The sequence below is a fragment of the Struthio camelus genome, chromosome W, assembly GCF_040807025.1.
Source record: "Struthio camelus isolate bStrCam1 chromosome W, bStrCam1.hap1, whole genome shotgun sequence".
NCBI lineage: Eukaryota > Metazoa > Chordata > Aves > Struthioniformes > Struthionidae > Struthio > Struthio camelus.
In genome coordinates, this window is record NC_090981.1 from 56,880,104 (window position 1) to 56,906,973 (window position 26,870).

At 41.4% G+C, this 26,870-nt stretch overlaps 2 protein-coding genes across 6 annotated transcripts in view; one reads left to right on the forward strand and one right to left on the reverse strand.

Moving 5' to 3' along the window:
* Positions 1-1,949: 1,949 nt before the first annotated feature.
* Positions 1,950-16,162, reverse strand: LOC104147774 (SUB1 regulator of transcription). Of its 2 annotated transcripts, none has more exons than XM_068925619.1 (5): positions 15,837-16,162; positions 13,385-13,457; positions 11,603-11,722; positions 6,213-6,321; positions 1,950-2,197 (listed from the first exon to the last, which is right to left on the reverse strand). In XM_068925619.1, exons 2-5 carry the CDS (start codon positions 13,454-13,456, stop codon positions 2,118-2,120), a joined length of 381 nt encoding a protein of 126 aa, XP_068781720.1. In that variant the 5' UTR covers position 13,457; positions 15,837-16,162; the 3' UTR covers positions 1,950-2,117. The 2 variants fall into 2 exon arrangements, with proteins under 2 accessions (XP_068781720.1, XP_068781719.1); XM_068925618.1 differs by lacking the exon at positions 15,837-16,162 and adding an exon at positions 15,329-15,450.
* A 6,198-nt stretch (positions 16,163-22,360) lies between these two features.
* LOC104147815 (zinc finger RNA-binding protein) overlaps positions 22,361-26,870 on the forward strand; it is a 41,293-nt gene continuing 36,783 nt past the window's right edge. For all 4 annotated transcript variants that reach the window (XR_011137334.1, XR_011137335.1, XM_068925016.1 and 1 more), the window contains exons 1-2: positions 22,361-22,502; positions 22,835-22,919. Coding sequence is in view for 2 of the 4 variants with exons in the window: in XM_068925016.1 (XP_068781117.1) it covers positions 22,466-22,502; positions 22,835-22,919 (122 nt within the window). In the remaining 2 variants the exon portion in view is untranslated. The remainder of the gene's footprint in view (positions 22,503-22,834; positions 22,920-26,870) is intronic.

Sequence of the window (26,870 nt, forward strand, 5' to 3'; positions counted from 1 at the left end):
GATGAAAATTAGTTACAAAATTCCAGATTTAAAGGAATAAACTTTCATACGTACATACTGCAAACAACAAAAAAAACCACCTAGAGCTGGTCAATAATGATCTGAAGTGACTTTTTCCATTCACTCATCTGTGATGTTTTAGCAGACTACATATTTATTCTATTTGGTCCACATATCCCTACAAGTCAGAGTCATTCAAAAAGAGGTGCCCAAAATGCAGCTGCTACCATGAAATCTCTCTTCACCCTTTTACTCACCCTCAAACAATTCTTAAAAACTCAAGATTTCCTGAGTTATACAAAACCAAATCTTAACTTTATTTGAAATTTCTCAGTGGGTAAGCTAAAAAGCAGGAGGAGATATCCGACATATCCGTTAAATTAACAATTTTATTTGATTTGATGAAGTCTCCTTTCCTCACGCTTCATATACCATTTGTATTGAATTATAAACTCTGCAGCACAGGAACAGTCTGTGTATGGCACTTAGCAGAACAGGACTTCCATGCACATCTGCAATATAAACAATTATATTAAGATATTCCAAAATTAAACAAAAAGCAAATCCAGTTTATCTATACAAAATTTTAAAAATACACTAAGTTTAACATCAAATGGGAAAATTACAGCAGAACCAACAGATTGTACATTCACTATATGGTCTTGAAATGTCAATTTTCATGAAGCCGTTTCATCTTCTTTCCTTCGATTAACTGAATTAAGTCAGAAAGTGAACTCTTCTCCAGTTCCACTAACAAGTTTCTTCACTGTAGTTACTGTCAGCTAACTTTGATCTTTCACCTTTAGTTTCTGCACTGGAGTCCCATCATCTCTCCAAATGCTACTCAAACATAGCGTTTTCCCTTCATTTGTCTCATGACACCCACCAAGATTTCCTTGAGTTGGGAGAGTGTTTAGTTTTAACGCAGCTTCCACTGAAGACAAGCTTTTTTCTTACCAGAACAGCACACTGACAGACAAGTGAAGTTCACTAGAACCGTGATCCGCTACGTACCAGCGCTTCACTGTAAGCGCTAAATATGTTCTGTACAAAAGATAAAACAGTTATGGGCATGTAAGCCACACAAGGCAAGCAAAGGTAAATGGTTTGAGCAGGCAGTAAGGATAGGGCAGAAGCTTGTTAGCCAGCCATTTTGGCTGAAGCAATTTTAACCCTGTTTGACTGTTTAACCTGTGTTACAGCCTAGTTGAAACATCTTTGTTTATACAATACTTTCAAATATGAACAAAAGCCCTACAAAGGCAGGATAAGTGTTCTTGTCTATAGAATAACTAGTCAGTACATGTTCAAGAAAGTATTTAATGCAAAGCTTGGACAGGTTGCCCAAATAACCACCAAGTTGGGAGCTTTTAAATTCTATCTTACTCTGAGGTATATGTCCATTACTGAAAAAGTTTATGTATCACATTCTAAAATCTAGTGTCCAAGAATAAAGGCTAATTGTATTTTCTAAGTCAAGCAAGCTATAAAAAAATAGGAAGGAACAGCATGTGGCTTGTGTTCAAGTGTTACTGCGCATCATAATATTTCATGCAAATAATGCAAAAAAGTCTATATACTCAGGACTGTTTACATCTGAATAAATAGGGTAAATTAGCAAATACAGTATTTAAAGTTATCTACAAAAATGTGTTTTACTAGGTATCCACTGTTTGTATCAAGTCTTAAAGAAAAGAACTTCTGGAGAAATAACAAAGAGTATGAAGTAAAGGAAAAAACGGAGACATTTTAAGAATCTCTTCAGAAAAAGAATTCATATGAACTGTTAACTAAACTGAAACCAAAACAAAGATCAGGTGGCCTTCTCAGCAAACATCTTCAATCAAAAGGCCATAAACAGCTATGCTTTACATATTATTGATTTGTTTATTTTACACCATGAGGTGGAAGCAACACATTTGCCTTTTAGTAAAGTATACACAAATAGCCTCACTCAGAATACACTTTTAATGCACATAAAAAAAGTATTCATCTTACAAATTGTTTTGCAATCCAAATATACAATAGCTTGGAAAACAATATTTTAGAAAACAAAAGCCAATGTAAAAAGACTGCTTAAAACAACTAAAATGATAAAGGTTTCTGTATGGCTGTCTTTACAGTTTTCTTACTGCATCATCAATATCAGAAATCTGTTCTTTCAGCTGGTTCCACTGTTCTGGATTTAAAGAAATACCTGAAATGCATTAAAAACAAACACTTAGTACAAAAAAACTGAAGCTCAGGATCTTGCATACTTACTATTAAGACCAATTCCATACTCAAAGACTGTCACAAAGATGTCGTAACTATTAATGTTTCAGCTGCTTTAAGTGTAATAGCTAATCTCATTTAATTACAGAGTTAGGAACCTAACTACTCACTTTGAGCACTTCGGTTTAGCTTTACTCCTTAGTTTGCCACTGGATAAGTTTAACTTACAAAGGTGACAAGTACAATACAACAAATTGTTATTCTGAACACAGGAAATTAAATATAGTTCTGGCCCTGATAGGAAGCAGCACAAAAGCCCTAGGTGAGATGTAGAAACCCAACCCTATTTCTGTTGGCTGTTAAAAGCCACAGCTCTGTGGACTGAACCCCTATGTATCTGCAAAGTACTATAACTGTGTTTTTTTTCCTTAAAGCACAGTTTTAAATAACTCATACTATATGCAGCATCTTGGAGATAGTCTCGCAATTCCATTCCCAAAAACTCACAAAGTAACACAGAAGTTTGGTTTTTTTTACTACAAGTCCACTCTACAATTTCTTGTGAAATTCAATGTACAAACACTGAAGTTCAGTCAAATAGTCATCCAGAGTGCTGAAAAAAAATTTACAATCAAGGTCTTGAAAACCCAGCATTCTTCAAATATTATGCTGGTCTTCCCCTATAACTGCTGCTGTGCTAATCATATAGTGGGAAAAGAATGCAGGAAAAGTCTTTTCATTGTCTTGATGTTAAAGTATCCTGTTACACCAGGTTTGCATACTGCCTTCCACGTAAAGAATCCTTAATTTACTAAAATGTGCCATAAAAGAATGCCAGCTATAACAGGTAGCATTAAGCCTCTGCAGTAAGTTTCCTTGCTTAAAAGTCACAAGAAATTTAGGATAATAGTCTTCTACTTTTTAAATTTGAGTGGCTAATTTCCTTTAGCTTTTTTAAATCTTAGCCTAGAACTACAGAAAAACATGAAAACCATTGCATTACTCCTTGACCCTGCCTTTGTATTTTCTTCATATTTTTAGTAAACTGCATTTAAATAAGAAAAGCAATGAAAAATGTTAGTTCTATTAGTCTTCACTGAGCAAAATTCAGGTAGCCAAGGAACGTTTCTGTCTTTACCCTTATTTTGCTCACTTATTCAAGTCAGCAAAATCAACGTAAAATGAGTAAACATTTTCATATTGAGTTTTTCCCATTCCACCCCCATTTCCAAGAAAAGTTTCCAAGTCATCCTGACTGTCCAGTCATTTTAGTCACATCATAGATTCAGTTCAGCTGAGTTCAGCAGCAAACATCTTGCTTCATTGCTTTCCTAGATCTGCCACCTCCACAGTAGTCATAACAGGCGAGTTTTGTTCAAAGATGTCCATGGCACAGCAGCATTCACTTTGTTTGTATGCTTCAAAATTAGTGGGTCTTTTGGATTGACAATACAAAAGAGAAAGTGAGTCCAGTGGTTTAAATTCCCAATTTCCCTTTCTTTCTAATGCACATCCCTATTTTCCTCTAAGTTTTAACAGCAGCATATGCTATTTCTGATTTTGTCAAAGACAACAGAAACATATCCACTCTCAACTTGTACAAGTCTTTGCTTCCATGTAATACAACAATCACCACTTCCCATCGGCCCTGTAAAAGCTTGAGGTCAGCTCGGAAAGAAGCAGGAGACACAAAAGCCACAAGAGCAGGGGATGAATTCTGCTACATAATTTCTATCCTAGCCTAACACCAGTTCTCAGTCTCCTGTGCAAGAGCACGGGAATGGAAGATATTTCCCTGGTGTCCAGCTTAATTTCACCCTAGCCTCACATGGCTTAGTCCTTTGCCAAAAATACACCACGCTATCAGGCCTCTCTATTATTGCTCAGCATGACTCACACTTGCACAAAAATTTTCTGCACAAGACACCTTATGTCAGAGAAGTCTTCCAACAAAATCCCCCAGGATCTTTTCCCAGCTGCCCCTCAATCACTTAGCTAGTTCCACAGTCCTCCTCATCCAGGAGTGAAATTATGCTTGTGCTTGAGTCCTAAGATCCAGCACTACTTCCTGAGCCAACTTCATCACAAATCTAACATACTTTCCTCCCCCTTCTCCTTAGTTCCAAATTCCTAAATCCTCAAGCTCCAGTCCAAGCCCATATTTCCTTTGTGCTTTAGTCTCCTCACTCTTCCCCTACAATCTCTGTGCCAATTCTATACTAGTACAGACTCACAGGCCTACCCCTCATACCAGCCAGGCTCTTCTCTATTCCCCACCCCTGCAGCGATCAGGCTTCTTTCCTTGCTTTCTCCCTATAGGTTAAACAGGATCTTAAGAAAGGTGAAACTGAACTCCATTTTTGGGGCTCATCACTTTATTTTTCTTCTTACTATCATTGCTTTATCAGAGCACGACCACAATGATGAAGCCAGATGAACTGCACAGAGTTTAGACCTGCTAACCGTTTAAAAGAATCTGGCATTACAACTCTAATCTGTATTCCGAGGACAGAGAACTTGTACTTTAATCTTGTGAAGCTTAAGCAAAGTATTTCGCAACTTGAACTTCTTGCACTGTTTTTACGATAGATAAGCAGCTCACAAGTACATGAATGAAACATTAGATTCCTACGCTGTATCAGATTTTATCATGATAAAATTCAGATCCTTCTGCCACATTGATAGCCATCTCCATCATGATCAGAGTTTGTTGAACTACTGATCTGTAGATTAGTTACCAAAAATGAAAAGAATAAATAGCACAGGACAGTCTTGTCAGCCAACAAAATAGCTTCAATTCGTCTTCAGTCACTTGTATGCATTACTATCATTTCACCTGCCCATCAAGTCTCATTGTGGTTTCCTATTTAAGAAACAGCATGTACTTTTGGTCTCCCCCTCACAACAGAGCAGTTTAAAGTCTTTCAAAGTTGGAGTAATCTTTTTTGTGGAATAGCAGCAACACATGCAGAACAAGAGGTTTTCCTACACGGTATCCATGCATCCTATTTGCCCATACCTACTATCGGTGGTTATTTAATTTTGAAAACACTTTAGGTTTTCCAAACATCTACTGTGTTGCTCCTACTAACAGTGCTGCAGCTGGACGCTCCAGAAGACTGTAATAACAAACCTCATGCTGATGCTATACTAAATGTCTCCAAGCTACAGAACAAAGTGTTCCACACTTAACTCTTTCCTTAGTGCAGTATGAAAAAAGTCTGAAAAATTAAGCTTTTCTAACAAAAGCAATGCAATGTTAAGGAAAGCACTACTACTGCAACTATTATCTCACCCCCATCTTGCAGGTGGCAAAAAATTCTGAAAATGGTTCAGTGAAGGCATGCCACTAAAAGTACGTGATAAAACTGTTAAGGGTACAATTGCTTATGCTCGTCTATGGATTGGAATTACAGTACTAAACTTCAAATACATAAGGTATTTCTATCTCAGCTGAAGTCTCAAAACATTTTTCCCAAAGTTAGTGGTACCATTAGATGTTCTAATTATTTTAATCTGAAGCTGGACAGAAACTGATGAACATAATTGTTCTAAAGAAATTAACTTCTCTTTATACCTTAATAACCTTAAAAATTAATCTTTTCAATTAATTTTGAAATAAGAAGTCTTCCTGTAATGAAGGCAAGAGATGGAGTAGATAACTGCTAAACAGAGGGGGGGGGGGGGAGAATAGCCATGTTTATATCACCCATAATGAATTTGCTTCCATCTGAGGCTTTACTTTCCATAAACCATGAAAGATACATTTCGGAAAAACCTCAGTAAGGCAAGCAATTGGAAAACAGACTCAGGTTAACAAAACTGCTTTGCTTTTGATTATAAACTACAGGTAAGACTCATCATTTTAAATAAAAAAGTAAAGATATTACTCTAAAAATACACATTTTAGCAACAAAGTATAAGAATCTGATACACTGGGTTCTCCAATAAACTGCACACGATATTTTAATACAAGAAGACACAAAGCAAAACAATACCTTTTCTGCCAGGCTTCATTTCACCTTCTTGATCCATCCAATATTCTCTAATATCAATTAAGACTTTCCCTTTAAAGTCACGAACACTGACATACCTCATTTTGCCAATCTGTCAAAACACATGTAAAGATCTATTAGATATTTTACATAATACAGCATTCACTTTTCCAAACAGTACTAGACTTGGACATGTGACATTGCACACTGCAGCTAATTTTAGACACGAGAGAAACAACTAGTTCAAGAGCCTAATCCAGAGTAGTTTGTAGGCTAATAAGAAATGACAACATAAATGGATGAAGGACTTAAAACAAGCTGAGAATATTCTTTTCTGCAAAGTGGCTGTCAGAATAAAAATAATTTTCCTAACAAGCTAGTTTCTTATAAAAAGGCACTAATCTACTGCTTGCTGCAATAAAATTTTGCCCCTAACAATTTTTGCCATTGGCAAATGAGATGGAAAGCAACAACAGCCCTATTCCCAAATCAAAGCTTTAGTCCATTCCTTATCTACAGAAATCAAATTAGATATCCATGTATAACAAGTACAATTTATTTAGTTCCCCTCCATCCCTTCCCCTACTCCCCCCCCCCCCCCCCCGGAAATACAAATGAAAGTGAAAGAAAGACATCAACTGTCCTATGCCTGCTTATGAGTCCTCATGACGTTTTGTTGGTACAATGGGTGCAAGAATATCTTGCTGCAACAGATGTTCCAGGAACATACTTTAAGTTTACCAGCGTGTAACATACCATGAAATTGTCTTGGTTAAAACATCACATTAGAATCTCATAATTTCTATACCTCGTAAGTTTGCCTGAACTATGGATTCTGAGGCCTTCTCTTGGGGGGGGGGGCGGGGGGATAACTATGCAATGCATATTTAGGCCTATTAAAGCTCTTTATAAATTTGATTTAGTGTGAATTCTTTTGATATCAAAGTCTAATGTGAATTTAAGAATCAAAAATTAGATAATGAAAACACACTGAACCACGGGCAACACATTTAAGAACTCAATATGCACATTCTGTATACAGTCTCTGAAGAAAGAACAGACATTCTGGAGTAACCAATTTCAATACAGGATATTCCTTCCTGAGAGAACATTAGTTTTAGCTTTCAATTGCCATAACATATGTAAAAAAAGTGTCTGCACTTTCACATAATTTAGTAGAAGGACAAACATCTTACCAGCATTAAGTCTGACCAGAAAGCATGAAAAACTCTCCAACCAACTAAAATCATTCAGAGGTTTAAGCAGTAAGCTGTTATCTCACAGAATAAACAAGCATGCTTGATGTTTGCTTAAAGTCTTTTTTCCTTACACAGATCGTGCTGAATTAATTCCAGAACTGATTTAAAAACAGCTGGGTCACCTTTAGATACTGTAAGCCTGAAGCACTTCTTTCCTGCTTCCAGGTATATATTTTAAAAAGAATAAGAGGTTACATCTTCTGAGATAATATTTTGCGATTTATTACTTTCACAGTACTACAAATACAGCATTCCAAAATAAGGTATGACGTCACAGTAGTTGAGCTCTTTCAAACTTGACTTGCTACTATGCCCAAATTTGTCAGCACTGCTGGCAGAGGATATCCTAAGTGACTTGCATAAACAACATTCTTGGTTTTACACTACAATGCTTCAGTGATTTTTAGGTTTTAAAAAACAGGTTCTAGTGATATATTTCTCCAAAATACCTTGCTCCTCAGCTCTATCAAAGAACATCAGCACGCTGTCGAAATTCCAAATTTGTTCCAAGAAATACAATCTGATACAACACAGATTAGTGACACAAATACTGTCAAAGGGTTTAGGACTTGAACATTAAAGATGAGACTACCCCTCTTAATTTAACTACAGCAAGGCAAGGGGCAAGAATACAAAGTGCACATTATCTACTCAATCAGCAAATCTACTTAACTACAACATTTCTATATGAAAAGCCTGAAATAAACTTAGGCTTCATACCTCTGTCTACGTTTCAGCTGAATGCTCACACTAAGTTTAGAATGTTTAGTTGAACTCTACGCAAAATAGTTGTCACTGTTAAATGCTTTAAACAGGCTTCGGAGGTACAGTTTTAATTAGCATCTAAGGCTAAAAGACAGAATCAAAATCTAGATAACTATATTTGATGTTTCTTAAAGTTCAGTTGTCTTTAATGCTGGCATTGAATCATTTCTGAACCATTCTTTTTTCACACAGCAGCTGATGTTCCCAGAATAACTTCACTGGTGTAAGACACCTTTGCATTGCTACAATCACAGTAGCGTCCCAAGGATTATATCGCTTTATTTATAACACTGTAGTTACTGCTATAATCTTCATAGCCAAGTTCATATGTTCTTTATTAAATATCACAGCCCTTTAGGTTGAAGATACACTATTCTACTGAAGTAGTAAGTCAGAGGACATTACAAACATTTTCAGGTTTCCACTTCTTAGAGTAAAACTCACTGAACTGCGTCTAGGTTCCTTTCACAGCTACGCAACTGACTTCCTGCGTAAGTTTAAGCATGCATCTTCTTCACAATTTTCCCTCCTATTTCTAGTTTGCCTTGATTAAACTCTATCCACTCTGTGGAAGTAGAAACAACAAAAAAGCATCTTATTCGTAGCTGATAACAATATGTAAAGGAGCACAATAAGCTAATATAAAGTCCTAGAATACAGTGTCTCATGTACAGCTGAAATATGCAACACATCAATTTGGTTTAGCACATTAATTCTGAAACTTATGTGGTCATCAGTTCAACACTATTCATTATTTCACAATCACCTTACGAGTGTCATAGCCTATACATTTATCCACTTTCCGGAACCTATGAGAGATATTTAGAGACATTGCGCTGCAAAACTAAAGAACTTATTTCTCACAAATGCACCCTATAGTCTCCAAAAAAAAATAAGTGGGCACTTGTATAAAAAAAGTAGAAGTTTCTGTCAAATACTTGATTGCATCATGTGGCTCCTCTCTGGACGGTCATTAATGCTGTACCCAAGCAGCATTAACAAATATTGTCCAAATCAGGCATAGGTAGATGACAGGATTTATTAAACTAACCGAAGCATATGATGGAGAGCTTACGTTGGCTTGAAATCATACACAGCAATCTAACGCATAACACTAAATCCTTCCACATCAGCATGAATTATACTTGTCCAGGACCTCTAGTAATATATCACAAATGGGAGTAAGGTAAATTTCCACCCCCTTCCCAATTATATCGGAATCCCTTTATCAAGTTGCAAAGTGTACTAGGCTACCTATACAGTTTAAAAATACCAAGATATATAAATAAATATTTGGTCTTTTACACTGAAGCATCTATTTACATTTTATTCTTCGTATTTAGTTCCAGGAATGGTATTACATCATTAATTTCAGACAAAAATAGAAAAACCTAGATCTGGAATGCAAGATCTTATGAATACATTGTTCACAATGAGTTCTATATTAAGGGCAGCTGTATATTTTGAGAACAAAGCCTGAAAATGTGGAACATTAAGCGACCAATAGTTTCTCAGCATTTGCTAACACTGTCTCACAAAGTCACAGAACTGCTGACCATCCTATGAATGCTTTACAACCCCATTTCTATCGATTCAGGCCACATTTGTAAGTCATACTGCAAAGTCACTTGCACATGAGAGATCGTTTTACTACCTGGGGAAGCAGAAAGGAAGGAGTTTCTAGTATTACTAAACAGTAACAGGAAGCGGCTGCAAATAGTCCCAGAAGAAACCAAATCGTACTTAAATTAACACACAACTAGAGCTTCCAGCATGCTCTGCTGGGCAGAGGGGAGGGAGGAAGGGAGGGTGGGTATCCTCAGGTCTGAATGCTGTTGAACAGTTGCACATTAGGTAATTCACATAGGTTGATACCGTATGTAAAAAAAACACTTAGTGCTTGACATAAGGGAATAATCAATTTAAAAAACATCTGCTGTTGAGTAACTGAAGGGTAGGCAGAGACTAAGGAATACCGATGGTTTAAGTCAAGATGACACTACCTTTTCTGTATTATATCCAAAACTGGAAGAATCCTTTTATCAGACTAATAGGAGCCACTGTTCTTAGCAACTTAAGTAAAAAAAGCTTCATGGGGCAGGGAGGGTGGGACACAGTACACACAAATGCTTTTGCTTTTATTAAAAAAATTATTGGAAACAGGAGGACATAAAAATTTAACTGTTTTGATCAAGGCTGGAATTTTGGAACTTATTAGTAACATAGCACAATCCTACATGTAGTTTTTCATATTTTTAACTGCAGTTCACTTCTTTAAGACACAATTCCATTTTTCCTACACAGTTCAAAGCATGCTCCAGCTCAACTAAAGTTATTACATCCTTCCTTTGATAAGGAATTCCAGACATTAATACCCAGTGCTTTCAATTTAAGCCCTCCTCTGAAGTACACTTCAAGTGGGAAGTGAAGATCGATACACCAAAAACAACTGCCCTCTGTAACAGTCAATCAAGGAGGTCCTTTTCAAAGCACTTTTGCCACATTAATCTCCACAGCTACACCCCAAAAGCATTTCTTCTGCACTACCCAGTGTTATGACCATCTTATTAAGCATCTTTCCCATACCCTTGCACAAACTGAAGATTCTCTCCAAGAATTTAAGAATTTAATTTTCCTTTCCTATCCCCTGCCCCTTTGAGCCAGGAAGATACAGACATTCAATAACTCTGACCGACTCCCAAACACCGCCCCTTAAGCGGGTAACTGAGCTCTCAGTTTTCAGCACACCCTGCTGCAGCCTCAGCTAGCACCAAGTACAATACCCTGAATTCACAAGTGCATCTTGCTACTGAAAAAAACATCATCTGTTCCTCGTCTTAAAAATAAGGATGGTTTAAAAGTTACAGCCTTCTCAGATGTTCAGTGAGAGAAAGACCTGCATCATAAAACAAAGGAATAAGCAAAACTTAATCCAAGATGCCATCTTATAAAAGAGTAGAGTTGCCCTTGACCTAGTTAAATAGGAATTGAAAAGTCCATACTTCGATTTCTGAGACTGTTTCTTCCACAAGGCCTGATTAAAAAACGTTTCCATGCAGAGATGGTCCTGATTTAATACTTACAATGTAGTCATCAGTGCTGTATTTACAAACAAAATGACTAACCAAAAAGTTACCATGAGCGAAGACATGAGGCCAGATCAATTGCCACAACTCAGATTCTTTTACTTTACTGAAACCTGACATTGCTTTTTCTAAGCATCTCATCTACATGCTAGCCTCTTCGGTCAAGGCTTTGAGAGACTAAACACTACGCTACCAAGATATTCAGACCGCCTCTTAAAGATTTATAAAGAATAGGATGTAACATGCTATCTCAACCAAGCTCTAAAAGAACAGTCAGTTTTACCTGAAACATATTCTCGTCTCTGTTACTGCTTTGCTTAGAAGAAGCTGCACCTTTTGAACTTTCACCAGTCTTCTGTTTCTTTACAGGCTTTTCTGGAGCTGCTTGCTTTTTCCGCTTTGCCTTGGGGGAAGAAAAAAGTATTTAAACTGTAACTCATAACATTAGTTACAAATAAGTTTAAGTGAGAAGCTACAAATTACTACCATGCAATACACACTATCACCTTCCTTCCACGAAGGCAGGTCTCCCATACCGTACACTTCCACTAGAATTTTTTTTTTTAATGCTCCAAATTAGCCTAATTCTGTTCCCAGTGAAGTTTCCCATCATGCTTTGACGCTAAGGAGATGAATTGGGTCAAAAATACATTTAAAAAACCATACTCTTTTTGCACAGTAATACTGCCAGTTTAGACTTTGTAATAAAAAATTGAAAGTCTGATGAAAGTTTCAGCCACCTTTCCACTGAGTGCATCAAAATTACATGACAGCTAACAACTCTTCTAGAAAAGAAAAAAAAAAAAGGATGAGATAATGAAGAAAGGATCTGGAAATCACCTCCATCAGAAGAGCATGTTTGGTTTTACATCACAGTCTAACTGAGACCATGGCATGATAAATAGAAACGTTCTTAAACTGTTCACATGATATCACCTGTGAATCAGATTACTCTATTCGCAGATGCTACAAAGTTACTATGTTACTAATAGTTACATAGTAATCATGCTGGGGCTTCCTGGGAAACCAGTGATACAGATATGAAAAATTAGTTGCACTTGCTAGAGACATATGGTGCTTCTATACAGGAAGATTCGCAAGAAATACAGGAGGTTACCATTAAAAACAACAACAACAAAAAAAACTTACTGCCCATTGAAGCAGACTGTTTGATTATGACTTTGAGAATACACTTGCCTACCAGAAAACATTACCTGACCATTTTATGTCAGATCTTAATATGAAATAATGCCTAATTTGATAAGTGAATCTGAACCACACTTCAACCAGTCCAGCAAAGGTACAGACTGAGCCTCTTCACATACTACATAAAAGACCTGATGACTATGTTACCACATAGTATTTCTTAAGAAGATAAATAGTTTTGTATTTGTTTTTTGTTCATGATTGGTATACCTATAAAAAACACAAAGTAAATAGCTATTAAAAATAATTGGGAGCACTCAGCTTCAGCATCTAAAAACCAGTTATCAGTAAACACTAAAATTAATCAACCTAAAGACATTCTGCTTGGTTTGGCCTGTAAGTGAGAAACTAGCAGATGGTATTACAGTAAACAAAGGAATCTGAAAGAGAAAAAGAACATGCAAACACGATAAGCAAGTAGCATACAGATAACGAGGCAGGTGGAGGTTTTTGGTTTGGGCTTGGTTAAGTAATCCAGAAACTAAAATGAGGGGACCTCAAAATTAGTCTGAATTCTCGCCAGCAAGGGCAACTTATAGAGAAGCCTTCTATCTCTTGCCACAAAGCAGCAAAGAATTTCAGGAAGCTTGTGGCTAGATATATCATACGGAAAATCCTGAAGTAGTCAAAACAAACTTAAGAAAAAAAAAAAGTCTACCACATAGCAAAAAGCATCTCATCTACCAAGTCCCTAATCTTAGTTTTTTAGAAGGTCTGATAAATCATATTGAACAGCATGCACCTTGTGACATAATGCACATCTACTTTCCTAATCCAAGTCGGGGGTGGGGGTGGGCAGGGGGGGAGAAAGAAAGAAAAAAGGTAGTTATTACAGTAATCAACTGCATATAACGTTCACCTTTTTGTCAACTTCACTATCTGAATCACTGGCAGACGAGCTTGAAGACACAAGTTCCTTTGACTTAGGCATTCTAGGAAAAAAAACATAACATGAGAATACTGCAGAAGAAATACATCCCATTAGAGCTAGAAAGCACTCTTCAAACCCATCTGGAAAGGCTCTCTTATTCAAATTCCTCCTACGGTCTCATTTCTGCATTTTCATATAAGCTTCAACACACGTTATGGATTGAATCTCAAACGCCCTTCCTATCTCTCTTCTTTTTTTGCTACTACTGCTTTAAACAAAAAGCTTTGGTTTCTGAACTGTTTAGAAAGAGGTGATTCTTCACCAGTTTTAAGTGCCTAATTACGGTAGAAACCATTAGGGAAGAAGTACAGCTCAGTACAGAATTCAGCTTGAATTCTCAATACTGCATTCATAAATATAAATTATTAAGGGTCACAGCGTTGCTTACATCTTGTTGGGTACTTTGCTTAGTTAGATTTGCAAGAAACAGCTTTGTAACCATCATGCATGAAGCTAGAAGTTACTTCAAATAACACAAAAGTCTGAAAAAACACCTTGGATGACAATGAACTACAGCATTACAAGTAACTTCTCTACTGCAGCTTTAAAACATTCAACTTTCCTTGAATGCAAGCTGCCAGGTGTGCTTCAACATCTCTCTACTATGCAAACATGTGGTTAGATATAGCAGTTGAACATCTTGCCTACTGCTAGAAGGCAAGTCTTTACAACAAAAAATAGCTAATTCGTTCTTTCAGCACAAAAACGAGCATCACAGAGAGGAATAGTACACTATTCCAGCTGGGGAAGGCTATGAAAGAAATAAAGAATGTATCTCAGTAGAGGAAAAATAATATCATGTACAAAGAAAGAGACCGGGTTTGAATAACAGCAGGGCATAAATGTCGTTGTGAAGTGGGGCAGGTTCTAGCATCCTAGCTTCGAGCACAAGGAGGGAAGCTGTAGCACCGAGAACGAAACAGGGTACGGGAAGCACACACAGGCCACACGGCAGGATGGAGACAGAGGAGAGCTGGAATGGGACAACACGAAGATAAGCACGGCAATGCCAAGAAAAGGGGGAGCCAGACAAGCAAGAGACTGATACACAGAGCATTAGCAGGGGATAACCCCAGAGCCCGCCTCAGGATGAGTGGCAACATGGAGGAAAGTGGGGGCGGAAATTGGAGAAGAGAGAAATGGAGGTGAGGTGGGAGCCCCTCGGGAGAGGCTGGCAGGCAGAGCATGAGGAGCCACCCAAGCACCGGGGGGAGCGAGGGAGAAATAAGACGGGCCGAACGGAGGACGAAGAAAAGGGAGAGGAGGAAGACAAGCTAGGACGGGCTGGGAACACCAGGTAGGCGGATCCCAGCCGCCATTTTCCTCCCCTCTTCCTCTCTTTCCTATGGCTCGCTTTGCCCCCCGGGGGAAAGGGGCGAGGGCCTAGGAGGGGGGCGCAGGCAAGGACGCCCCGGTCCTCCCGGCGCACGGTGGCAGCGGGAGGGCAGCGGGCCGCCGGCGGCGGAGGAGGAGAGGAGAAGGCAACAGAGACAGGGCGGGGGTCACCAGCAGGCAGGGTCAGACCCCGGCGTGGGGGTGAACAGAGCCGGGCGGGTCCCCGCCGCCATTTTCTCCCTCACTCAAATCCTCTTTCTTCGCGCCCCCCCCCTCAACATGGCAGCTTCTCCTCGGCCGCGGCTCCTCCTCCCGCCGCGGGCCCCTTACACGGCGGGGCATCCCTCCCGCGGGGTGCAGCGGGCACTCCGAGGCAAGAGCGCAGGCCCACAGCAGGGCTGCCCGGCGCGTCCCTCCGCCCCGGCCCAGGAGGAGGAGGAAGAGGCGGCGGCAGCGAGCTGCCAGCGGGCAGCCTTAGGGGCGGTGGAGGAAAATGGCGGTGGCGGGGGGCGCGAGGGGGGAAACCCCGAGACTCACGTCCTCCTCGGCGCGCGGCTCCTCCGCACCACCAGCGAAACGGAAATGACGCGCCGCGCAATCCCCGCCCTTGCCCTGCACCACGTGGGAGGGGCGGCGGCGGGTGGGAGGCGTTTAAAGGGGACGCGTCCCTTTGTTACTCGCTCCCGCTTCTCCCGCCTCCCCCCCTCCCTTCTCGAGGGGCTGCGGTCGCCCCGGCCGGGGGGGTGGGGGGGAGAGGAAGGGGCGCTTGTGGGGCTGCTACTCTCTACCCCGAGGGGGGCAGGGAGGGGCTCTCAGAGGGCCGCAGGAGGAGCCCTGATGTCTAACAGGAATCCTTTTTCTTTTCCCTAAAAAAAGAAAAAAGTAGTTTTTCTCCGTTTTTTTTCCGTACCGCAGCAGTTCCTCGATCTATTCACAGCGGCCCCGGGAGCGGTTGTGCCCGAGGGGGTGAAGAGGAAACGCTGTGAGAGGGCAGAAGCCGCCTGCGCTTTGCATAACGAAACCGCAGCCCGGGGTTTCGCCCCACCTGAGACGCTGTTCAGGAAAGCGCCGGTTCCCCTTTTCCCCCGGCGGCCGTTTCGTTTTCTTCCCGCACCTTCTTCTGCGGAGGGAGGCGGGAGCCTTGCCCCTCTCCCCCTCCCCTTCCCCGGGGGCGGCGGCAGCGCTGCGGTCCGGCGGTCGGATGACCCAGGCAGGATCTCCGCCTCTGCTCTAAGCTGAACCTCGTTGCCAAAAGCTTCCCCTGTCTGAGGGGGGAGCTGGAAAACATAACCTGAGCATAGCTAGTATACTGCTCTCTGGAGGCGATGGCTCTCTGTAGCGTGTTGGCACCACGATACCCTGCGTTTACAGCATCCTCCTGGTGTTCTCTCCTGCGCTGGAAACGGGAGAAGGGCAGCTGGCTTGCCCCAGCGCAACAAGTATGCGGCAGCTTTTGAAACAAACCCAAACGGCGCCTCTTTGGAGGAAAAACTATCCCCTGCCCCAGTCTTTGGGCGTGTGAAAAGAGAGGGCTTCTAGCAGCTTTTACCAGCCAGCAGGCCAAGCCCGCTGTTGGGGCGCGAGTGGTTTCGTGCTGAGCCTTCCTGGCTTGTCTAGCTGGAGCCTGTGCTTTGTTTCAGTAGACGATGAGATTTAATGACGTTAAAATATCATTGTAGCCAATACGACTTAACACAAAACTAACACAGCCTGTCGCTGTTTGCACCGGTGAGGCGTGTAGTTGTGCGGTGGGCAGGGCGGGAGGGCAGCGCTTCAAACTGACCCTTTGTCAGTTCAGTGCTTTTCTCGTTGTTATTACCGCTACAACTGTGCTGTCACTGCCAACAGCGGGAGCTTTTCATAAAAAGTGTAAACAAGTTATCAGAAATAGGAAGTGGACCAGGGCCAGCCTGCGCTTCCAGGTAGATCTGCGGCTGATAGAGATGGCAGTGAGGTGGTGGGTGATCAGCTTCCGCCCTGCCAAGGAAAGACACCTCTTGATAAGGTATTTAAAATCAAAACTTTGGGCCTTCCCAAATTCCAGAGATCGCTGCTCATCAGCCTGGGCCAGCAGGATACGTATCCTCATGTTTCGAGTGGGGACGATCTCCAAAGTCAGAATTAGCGGCTGTAAGTCCTGAGCGGTGTTTCTGAGGTACTTCTATAACCATAAAGGGAGGCAGGAGAACAGGTCTCTGGAAGAGACACAGGAGGCCTGTGCTGTCTTAATGAGCTGAGCTCATCTGTCCATGTGCCCCTTTTTTAATTTAGCAGCAGGAAAACAGGAATACCAACAATTAGAAGTTCCCCCTTTTAACTAATTCTTGCAAATTACCTGTTTCATAGTGCTGTTATGTATCTTGCAAAAGGAGAAAAAAACCAAAACCAAAATATACAGCTCCTACCACACTTTGAATCTTTGGAAAATAAGGTGATGTTTGTTTGCAAGAATTAGAGCACAGTAATCACATACATGTAAATATAACTACCACCACTAAGCAAATATCAAACCTGTGAAGACATGCAGTTGTAGAAGATGAATGGATGATCTTATAATGCCCCATACTTAACACTAACAATAAAGAAGAGACGTATTTGACACAAGATGGACTCCACATATGAAATATTAATTGTAAAAAGTATGCTCAGACCCTGACATGGCTATTCTTTTCCAGGCCTTTACTAACTTTAATACTAGAACAGAAATGGCTGTTAGGTCTTTGTAATTCCCTTCTTCTTTGCTTTCTTACAGGTCGACACCTGGTACCCAAAGAGTGCTAAGCTTTTAAGGGCATCACATACAAACCAACAGCAATTTATGTATTCTTAATCAAGTTCTTCAGCTTTGAAATAAATCAAAATGACTAAAAGAAACATTATTCTGCTGGATCTTAATAGGTTAACTTCTCCCACCTGCAGCATTTCCACCAAAGCAAGCACCAAGTTTATTTGTACAGCCAAATTCCCAAATATCAGGTCAGCTGGAGGAAGGGAGTGTTTGCTGTGGCTGAGAACTTAACATTATCTTTTTCTGTAAAGATGGGTTTCTTTGAGAATTATTTTGGTAATTAAGTTGAGTGGCTATTTGAGTTTTTCTGTAAATTACCCTTACTATATGCTATTTTATTTAAAAATATGAAAAAAAAAAGATACTAGGAAAAGATGCTGGCTTTAGAAAAATGGGGAAGGAACCTTTATTTTTTCCGAGGTAAATTTCTTCTGTTACATTCTGAGTGAGTCATCTATCTACCCAAGGGGTATAGTTCACTTTCTGAGCTCTTAAAATAGATTTTTGTAATGGGTTTATTCCCTCCTCAGACACTTTCCTTCAGTAGCTGCCTTAAAAGGTCTTAAATTCTTCTAGTTACTGCCTGATTACCTCATTTCATATCACAAATGTCTTTGGCTGAGAAGGATGTTGAAGCATTAACTTTTTCTTCAGGGAAAAATTTTAGCATGTAGATTCGCACAAGAATGCTGAAAAATGCAAGCTTCTGATCGTATAGCGGTCGTTAACTGTGTTGACTCCTCTAGTTACAAATACCATAGCTGGTATGAAACGTTTGGGGAGGGGTAGGAGGGGCAGCTCTTTTCAATAAAGTTTTAGCATTCAGAACAGTGATAGTATAAAAAGAGGGGGAAGAAATTGGATAAGGAAGGGAAGGTTGCCCTGTTATAAAGGTACTAGTTTTACTACAGTGTCAGGAAAGAAAGGGTAAAGGATATTACTAGGCTATGCTTTTGCTTCTGCTCCGTAACTGGTTTGTTTCCTGTATGTGTATGACATATATTTGGAGTTGGCATTATCGCTTATATAATTTTGCATTATGCTTCAACATTGGGACATTATGTCTTGTTTTTCTGTTGCGCTTGGGTATTATAAACACTGATAACTTTCACATATGATTTAATAAACTGTTTATTTTATTAAAATGTATGTTGATATGGTCGCCATTCAACTTCCAAGCCCTGTTTTTAAAAGGTAACGATTTTTTTTTTTTGGTTTTAATCATTTCTATCTGGGCTGAAAACATCTGGTCTTTTTCCTCACTGGTTAAAAAGAGTAATTTAAAATAATACGGCCGATAAGGCGCTGAATTCCTTATGTCTGTATGGCTATCTGAAATAAATTCCAGGTGGCAAGATAACACTGGACTCCTTATGCTGATATTAAACACATCCTTGAATGCTTGCAGAGAGAGCACTAAGCACGGAATTACCTTTTGAGGAAAAGATGGGCAGCTGCTGTTGGGACGTGCTGCGTCTCACTGCGCAGGAAAGCTGTAGCCTTCTGCTACAGCTGCCCTGCCCTCTGGTGGTCAAACAAGTTCCGTCTGCGGCTATAGTTTTTAAACAATCTGCAAGGTTGCCCCTAAGAAACCTTACCTACAGCTGCTACAAAAAATGTCCAAGTTTGCTCAGTTTTAGCGGCTTACAGAGAGGGAGGAAGAGATTTAGAGTTTTGCCCATGGCATTTCAACTGCCGTCTCGCAGTCCTGTGGTAGAGCAGCAGAGATTTACATCCTGGGCATTAAAATAGTGGGACTGATGACACTGCATGGTAAATGTTGCTTGCTTTTCACCATACAGTGGAGATCTCCTTTCACATGGATGAAGTGGAGGTCAAAGCTTTGCTTTTCTGAATGTTAGCTTGCATTTTTTGTCCATGATATCTTTAGATGCGCTGAACTTTGGAGAAATGGAGTAAGTAGCTTTACCATTTAATCACAAACTGAAGTTTTATGTTCTGCTATATGTTTTCATTTTGGGGATTCTTGGCTATTCTTTTGTAATCTTAACAGGGACAGAGATGGAGAGATTTCTTTTTCCTAGATGAAAAGTTATTTTGAACATTTGAGTAAATCTTTTCTTGCCTAACTTCCTCTCCCACATGCTTTGCATTTTATCACTCCATTCATTTTCATTCCAGTTAAGGATACAGAAATAGATAAAGTTCAAAATGCCCTAAAGGATCTAATCTGAGTTTATTACTGTTTCATTTTAAAGCAAATCTGATACACATCATACAGAGATGCAATCTTGTTTTAGAACCCACTGAGGTTTTTTAAGTATAGACTATGAACCTGATCCTGTGAGCTAGTAGTAACATAAATAGATGTTATGTAATGGCTCACCAAGTCACCAGGAAGCATCAGGTTCTTATTAGGAAGCTGCTGAGAGGAAAGATTTCACCTACAATAATGCTGATTTTTTTTTTTCCAAGAAAAAGGGAAATCTTGAATGTTTTTCCTGTCATCCTTGATAAATGTGACTTCTTGTAAAGTGTTACGTTATAATCTCTTTAAAGTGAAATATGCACTGAGGATTCAACATACAAAATTCAATCGGAAAGGTAATCTGAAATATTTGCTGAAATTGCAGCTATATCAAGCTGCAAAATGGGAGGGAGCTCATGTGCAGGGCTGAAATCACAAAATATAGAGTGGAATATTTGAATTAGGACTCCAAGAAATGACTTGTGCTGAGAAGTTACAAAACCTAAGACAGAAATCTGTATCGAGAATAAGAAAGCTTTTTTTTCCTTTTCGTTAGCTTTTAGAGCTACAGATTGAGAGAGGGTAAATGTTCCAAGTTCACCTCGTCAGTCCTGAAGAAATATGTAATTGCAGGTCTACCCACTTCCAAAAATACAACTTTAGTGGTATAGTTTTAAAAGGTGTGTGAACGGCCATGTGTGTGTATATATATGCTTATATTTTTAATGGAATGTGTGTTGAATACTGTATGTGTGTCAGTATATAAGAAGGTTTATAGCTGAAAAAACTTGAAAGACTGTGGGACAAAGAAAACCAAACCTCTATTTCTTTGTTGTCCAAGTACTATGATCCAATGATTCAATTGTGAATAATTTTTATCAAAACAATGGGGAGGGAGTATAAATATCTCATTTATGTGTCCTGAGCCCTATTGAGGATCTAGTGACGCAGGTCGTGCGCCTGTAAATTCTTCTGCGAAAGAATTCTTTAGAGCCCTCCCTGGAAGTACTCGGGTTTAGCTCGAGGATTAGGGCTTTGTTTTATCTTTCAAAGCAATAGCAACGAAACAGCTTTACCCAGCAGTTGCTTCTCTTCATAGATAGGGGACGTTTGACCAGAAATGCACCGTGGGTTACACAGGTCCAGTCCTTTGCCAGTGCAGGTTTCGTTTCCTGTTGTGCTTGAGTAGGATAAAAAAGAGCAAGAGGGACAGTACTGTGCAGTGCCTGTGTCAAGCTAATGATCAGAAAGTTATGTTCAGTGAATCGGCAAGGATGTTTGGCATGTTAAGTAACTGTCTGTCATATGCATCTGCAATAATGTCAAGTTCAGATGAGAAATGGCTTTCCTTTTCTTACACGTTTTATAAACAAAAAACTCTTGGTTGAAGTCTTACTGCCTAAGACGACTGCTAGTTCTTGGGGATAAGGGAAGGTTGTGCTTTTATGAGACCCGTAGAGGATGCCAAGTAGCGATGTTTTTGAATAGTTGCGAATTATCTGCAAAAATCACTCACTGAAAAGCAAATACTTCTGATACCACTTTTGAATTAATCCAGAAGCGAGCGTTTTATGAGTCTCGATTAGTTTAAGCGCAACTGATGGAGTACGCAAACGAGGCGCCCTTGTTTAAGGGCTGCAGCTCAGCGGGCCCTGTCTACGCGCACAGAGGCGAGGCTTTGCCTCAGCGGTACAGTATGCAGGCAGGGGCTGTTGCGCACTTAGTCTGTGCACGTGTTGGCAACTGTGATGTCTGGGCCGCAAGTCAGACTCGAGGCGCGCGTGCTTTAGTCGGACGACAGTTATGTCGCTCTTCACGTCTGCTGCCGTGGTGAACACGCCCAAGGGTTCAGGTGAATCCAAGAAACTTGTTGCAAGCCTAGGCGAGCCCGAGGTCTGGCTGTGAACGCCGCACGTCTGTGCCGACGGCACCTTCCGCCTTCGAGCTCTGTGGTCTGGCACATACCTGCGCCTAGGTATCTACTGTGCGTGTCAAGCTTCAGCTACCAACGCGCTTGGCGAGGAAAGTCAGCGAAGGCTGACGCACACAGTACGCGCGGGGACAGGCACCAGAACATGGCAGGGGTGGTGGTGACCTAGTTTGCCTCTCGCTCTTTGCTACTTTAGCCAGCCTTCTTCAGTGCGCTGCGCGTTTGTGTGCAAGAGTGAGAAATTAACCCTGTGTTTGCAATGTAAGTACACGTGTACGGGTGGGGGAGGGCTGAGGTGCAACAGACGGCATAAGACGGGCAGCACAGCAAGGCAGAGGAGCAGCGCGTGGAGGCCTCTCCAGAGGGCCGCGCTCCTCCAGGCCTGGGCCCCGGCAAGGAAAACTACATCTCCCAAGAGCCTCTGCACATCCCGCGCATGCGTGCAGCCGAGACCCGCGCCGCGCCCAGCGCGGCGGCGCCCAGCGCAGCTCCAAGCGCCCTCTTCTGCGGGCGGAGGGAGGGGCCCAGCCGCGGGCCGGACTACACCTCCCAGTATCCCCTTGCACATCTCGCGCGTGCGCACGGCGCCGGCCTGGCAGCACTCCGCCGTTGTCGCCGTAGGTGGGTGGGTGGGGGGAAGGGAGCGAGCGCGGCGGTGAGGAGGAGGAGGAGGAGGAGGAGGAGGAGGAGGGAGGGGGGGGTGAGAGTTGAGAGTTCAGCCGCCGCTGTCGCTGCCAGCTCGGACTCATGATTCCCATATGCCCGGTAGTTTCGTTCACCTATGGTAAGTAACGGCGCTTCGCGTGTGCGCGCGCGGGGGAGGGGGGAGGGGGACGCTGAGGCGGCGGCGGGGGGGGGGGGGGGCAGGGGATGCGGCCCGCACGCCGGGCGGGGGAAGGGGAGCGGGCGGGGAGGGGAGGGGGGTCCTGAGGCGCCGTGTCTGACCCGGCGCTCGCGCGCTCTTTCTGTCTCTGTCTGTCTGTCCCCGTCTTTTCCTCCCCCCTCTTCCCTCTCCTCCGCCTCCTCCTCCTCCCGCCCCCCCCCCTTGCCGGGCCTCCTGTCATGGCCCCGACCGCCGTCGCCGCTGCCGCCGCCTCTTGGTTATCGTCGCCACAGTGCCCAGCCGGCTGGGAGAAGATGCCAAAATGGCCACCGGCAACTACTTTGGATTCACCCATAGCGGGGCTGCTGCCCAGTATAGGTAAGCGCCGCGACCCCTCCCTGCCCTGCCCTGCCCCGCCCCGCCCCTCCCTCCCTCCCTGTCCCGGCGCGGAGCCCCCTCCCCCCGCCTTCCCCTCCCGTGCCGTGCCCCTGGCCGGGATCTCCCCGCCTCCTCGGGGGATGAGTGCCTGCCGCTGTTCCCAGCCCCCGCCCCGTCTAGGGGCCTCTTCTGCACCCCGCTCCTCCGGGATGCTTCCGCCGGGGACCCCTCTGCTTGTCTGCCCCGCCCGCGGGGGTGTTTTCTTTATCCTCCCGGAACGGGCCTCCCTGTATCCCCTGTGGTGTGAGGGCGGGGAGGTGGAGCCGGGCTCCACCGAGGAGGAGGAGAATCAGCGGCAGCATCAGGTCCCAAGGCCCTTAAATTAAAATGGCCACTTGCAGTCAACATCACTGACGAGTTACCGTCACCCGCTCCCGGGCCCTTCTCCAGCCTCAGAAAAGATGGGGTTTGCTCCTCAAGTCTTTGCTCCCACCCCAGTCAATGTGGGAGGATGGAATCTTTGTAAACATAGGCTAAAATTGCACCTGCACAATCTGTGGGAGATTGAGTGGATAAGGGGAAAAGCAAAAGCACCAGAACATTCAGGGGATTATGTCATTCCACTGAAGCGATGTTAGAATTAACGTCCTATCTAGGAAACTAGATCAGGTGCTGCTAAGGCTCAACACCTCTTAAAAAGATTCCCTCCTTGGATATCTAAGGCTGGGGCAGGTCTTACAATGGAGCTCAGGGACCTGTAACTGTACATCTTGTATAGATATACTGCCTTAGCTACGTAATCGTAGTGTGTCAAAGATTGTGTATCAATGTTAAAAATTAATAATAGGTACCATCTGTTATCTTACTTTTTGTGAATGCCAATTACTAGATTTGGCCAAAAATATATATCACCAGGAAAATGTTTACGTGTTTGGCTTGTATTGGAGTAGCATCTTGAAGCCCACATTTGAATCCATATTATTTGTTTCACAAGTCTGTAATAAAGAGCATCCTTGACTCCTAAGTCTTGGTTAGTGGAAAAAACAGAAGAATAAAGCAAATGTATGAGAGTCAATTAACAAACAACTGCAGATATATGCTACTGTTAACTACGTAATCAAACTTGCCTAGCTTAGGTAGTTTGAGGCAGATACAATTTTATGGAGGTCTTGGAATGACTCCCAAGATTGTGCTTATCTTCTTTCCTGGAAGTGGACTCAAAGTACATTATTTTCCTTTACTCCCAATATTTAATAGTTAAAGTGGAGAATCAAACTTAGCTCAATCTTCTAGTTCTTTAAGATGAGGTACTGACAGTATGCTTATGTTTTACTTCACAAATACAGTGAAATTTGGAATTGGGTCATCACTGGGGATGGAAGAAATTCTCACTAGCTAAGGGGGTTTTCTTTGTTTCTGTGGAGGGGTTGTAAGAAAAATAATCTTTAGGGGAATAATCTACTGAGATCCATATATCTGCAGCTGAGATGTGGAGATGAATTTTTAAAAATTATTATTCCTTTTAATTTGGAGCTGGGAAGTCTATAGACTTAAGAACCTGAACAGCTCATGTAAAATTTCCTTTCGAGTTGTAATATGAAAACTTATAATTGCAATAATATTTAAGTTCAAAGCTGTTTTCGTAGTTAATCCGAAGTGAGTTATTGAGAAAATGGAAAAACTGATCAAAAGCTTCTTTTCCCTTTCCTATCATCACAAGTGCAGGATACTGTTTATATATTAGTAAAAGACTCTGTGTCCTCTAAACGATTTGTATATTTACCGAGTCTCAAGTGAAGAGGCACAGCAATCGTTGTTAAAGCATCTGTTTCATAAAACACAAAAGACCTCAATATTTTGAGCCAAGAATACGGGAATCACTTGAAACATCTTACACTCATGATAAAATTTTAAGAACCGCAGTTAAAATGAATCGCGGTAAAGGAAGCTTACCTTCTTTAAAACAGACTTGGCAGGTCCGTGTTAGCTTATTTACTAGTAGAGTGCTACAAAGTGTATATTCCACGAGAGTGTGGAGAAAGAGATGGTGGAGGCAGGGGAAGATAATAAAAGATTTAATATTACAATAAGCCCTATAAGACTGTTACTAGCATTTAAAGTATCACAGTTTATAGAAGAATAAAATTCTTGCTTGGTTAGAAACCAGGATCACAGAGGATGATCTATCCACATGAGTGGATGTTTATGCCCTGAATATTAGGTACATGGGCCTCATAAATCTACAAAATTTTATAGTTTTGATATATGCCATCTAGAAGTCTTAATGCTCTAGTTTTTATAGTAAGTAGCAAAATTGGCAGATCTTGAGGTTGCAACTTTAAAGGAATCTCAGTCAGTGCTTCGTTATATATAGAATCCTGCTGGTTTCAGCACGTCTCAGAAAGAGTGCAAAAATCTGTGTGGAATTCTTCTTAGGATATAGGCCTTTCTTGGAATATCTCAAAGTATGAAACTGTTAAATGTTCATTTGAAGACATGCAGGGGAAAGCAGCTTCTTGTCTGGAAGAAGAGTGTCTAAATAGTTTATGAGAAATGATTTCACAGGGGAGAGTCTGCCCTACCAATTAGATGAGGTTTGAAAGGAGTTTATAATAGTGTTTTTCACTCTTTAATTCCAGACTCATAGGAGATCAATATGAACCCTATTAGAATTTCAGTTTCTCAAACTGATAGTATTCTAATTTGCATTAAAAGCAGTGAAGACACCCCCTGTTAACGACTATTGGATTCATCGGAATGACTTCTTAAAATCAGCAATTAAAAAGACAGTAATTTAGTTTACCTGTGACCGTTGTGGACCATTTAAATACTCATGTGTTCTTCATGTGAAGGGTAAATTAAAATTTCTCCAACGAGTATAGTCTTAACATTAAATACTGGCATTTGGAGTAAGTATAAAGGCCAGACTGGCAGTTGTTCTGATGTTAGATCTTGGATTTGGGAAATTCACCGGTAGGGTGTGCAGGAGTTGGTAAAGTTTACTAATGTAACAGTGTAAGCACTGTAGTTCCCTGAATTGACTAGGTAAGTAAGAGAGTAGATGTCCCCTTTATTAGTTCATAAATACTAGTTTTCATATAGTATGTTTGAAATCTTACCTTGCTTCATATTTAATCAAAGGCAGCAAAAGAACTACGTGCCTTTAAATCTATAAATAATGGGCTAGAAGTATTCTTATTCCTTTCAGTGTTGTCACAGCATAAAATTTCCCGCTGCCTCGTTCATACAAAATTCTTTATGGGAACTACGGAGTAATGATATCATGACTTAATGAGAGAAGTATTAGATTATGCAAATACTGATAAAGGCAATTTCTCTGAGTATTGTATTACCTTTACAATTTGTACTTTTGTGGCTAATGGTGGTGTTAGGATGTAAGGTTACAGGCTTGCTTGCAGTGTAAAACTCATCTATTACTTATTTAAATAACTATATTAATCCATTTGCTTGGGGGTCCCAAATAAATGTGGAATTTGGTGATAGTAGTCCTCTTGCTGGGGGTGGGTGGGTGCATGCACACTGTAGACCACGTGAGCCACTGTGGGTCTGTATTCAGTTTGAAATGAATAGCCTGATTTTGGAATCTTTCATGTGTAAAAACATTAGTATTCTTAATTCAGTGCTGGAGAGAGTCATAGTTACACTTTTATTTTAATTTTTTGTTTTAATTTTGCTGACTGGAATGTGGGGATGCTGGTGGAGAGATGCATGTATTGAGAAAGGTTTTGACAGAGCCTTTGTTTGCCTGCCAATATGGTGATCTCATTTAATCAACCTTGTGTAAAGGTTTTGATTTCTGTTAGGAAGATAAAAATAATTTTGAGTTTCTTCTTAGTGAGTCACTTCTAATGAGGCAGGTCTTAGATTGGAGATTCTTGGATGGTTAGAACTGATTTGGTAACTTTGGATTGCAATATGTGTGCCCTCAAG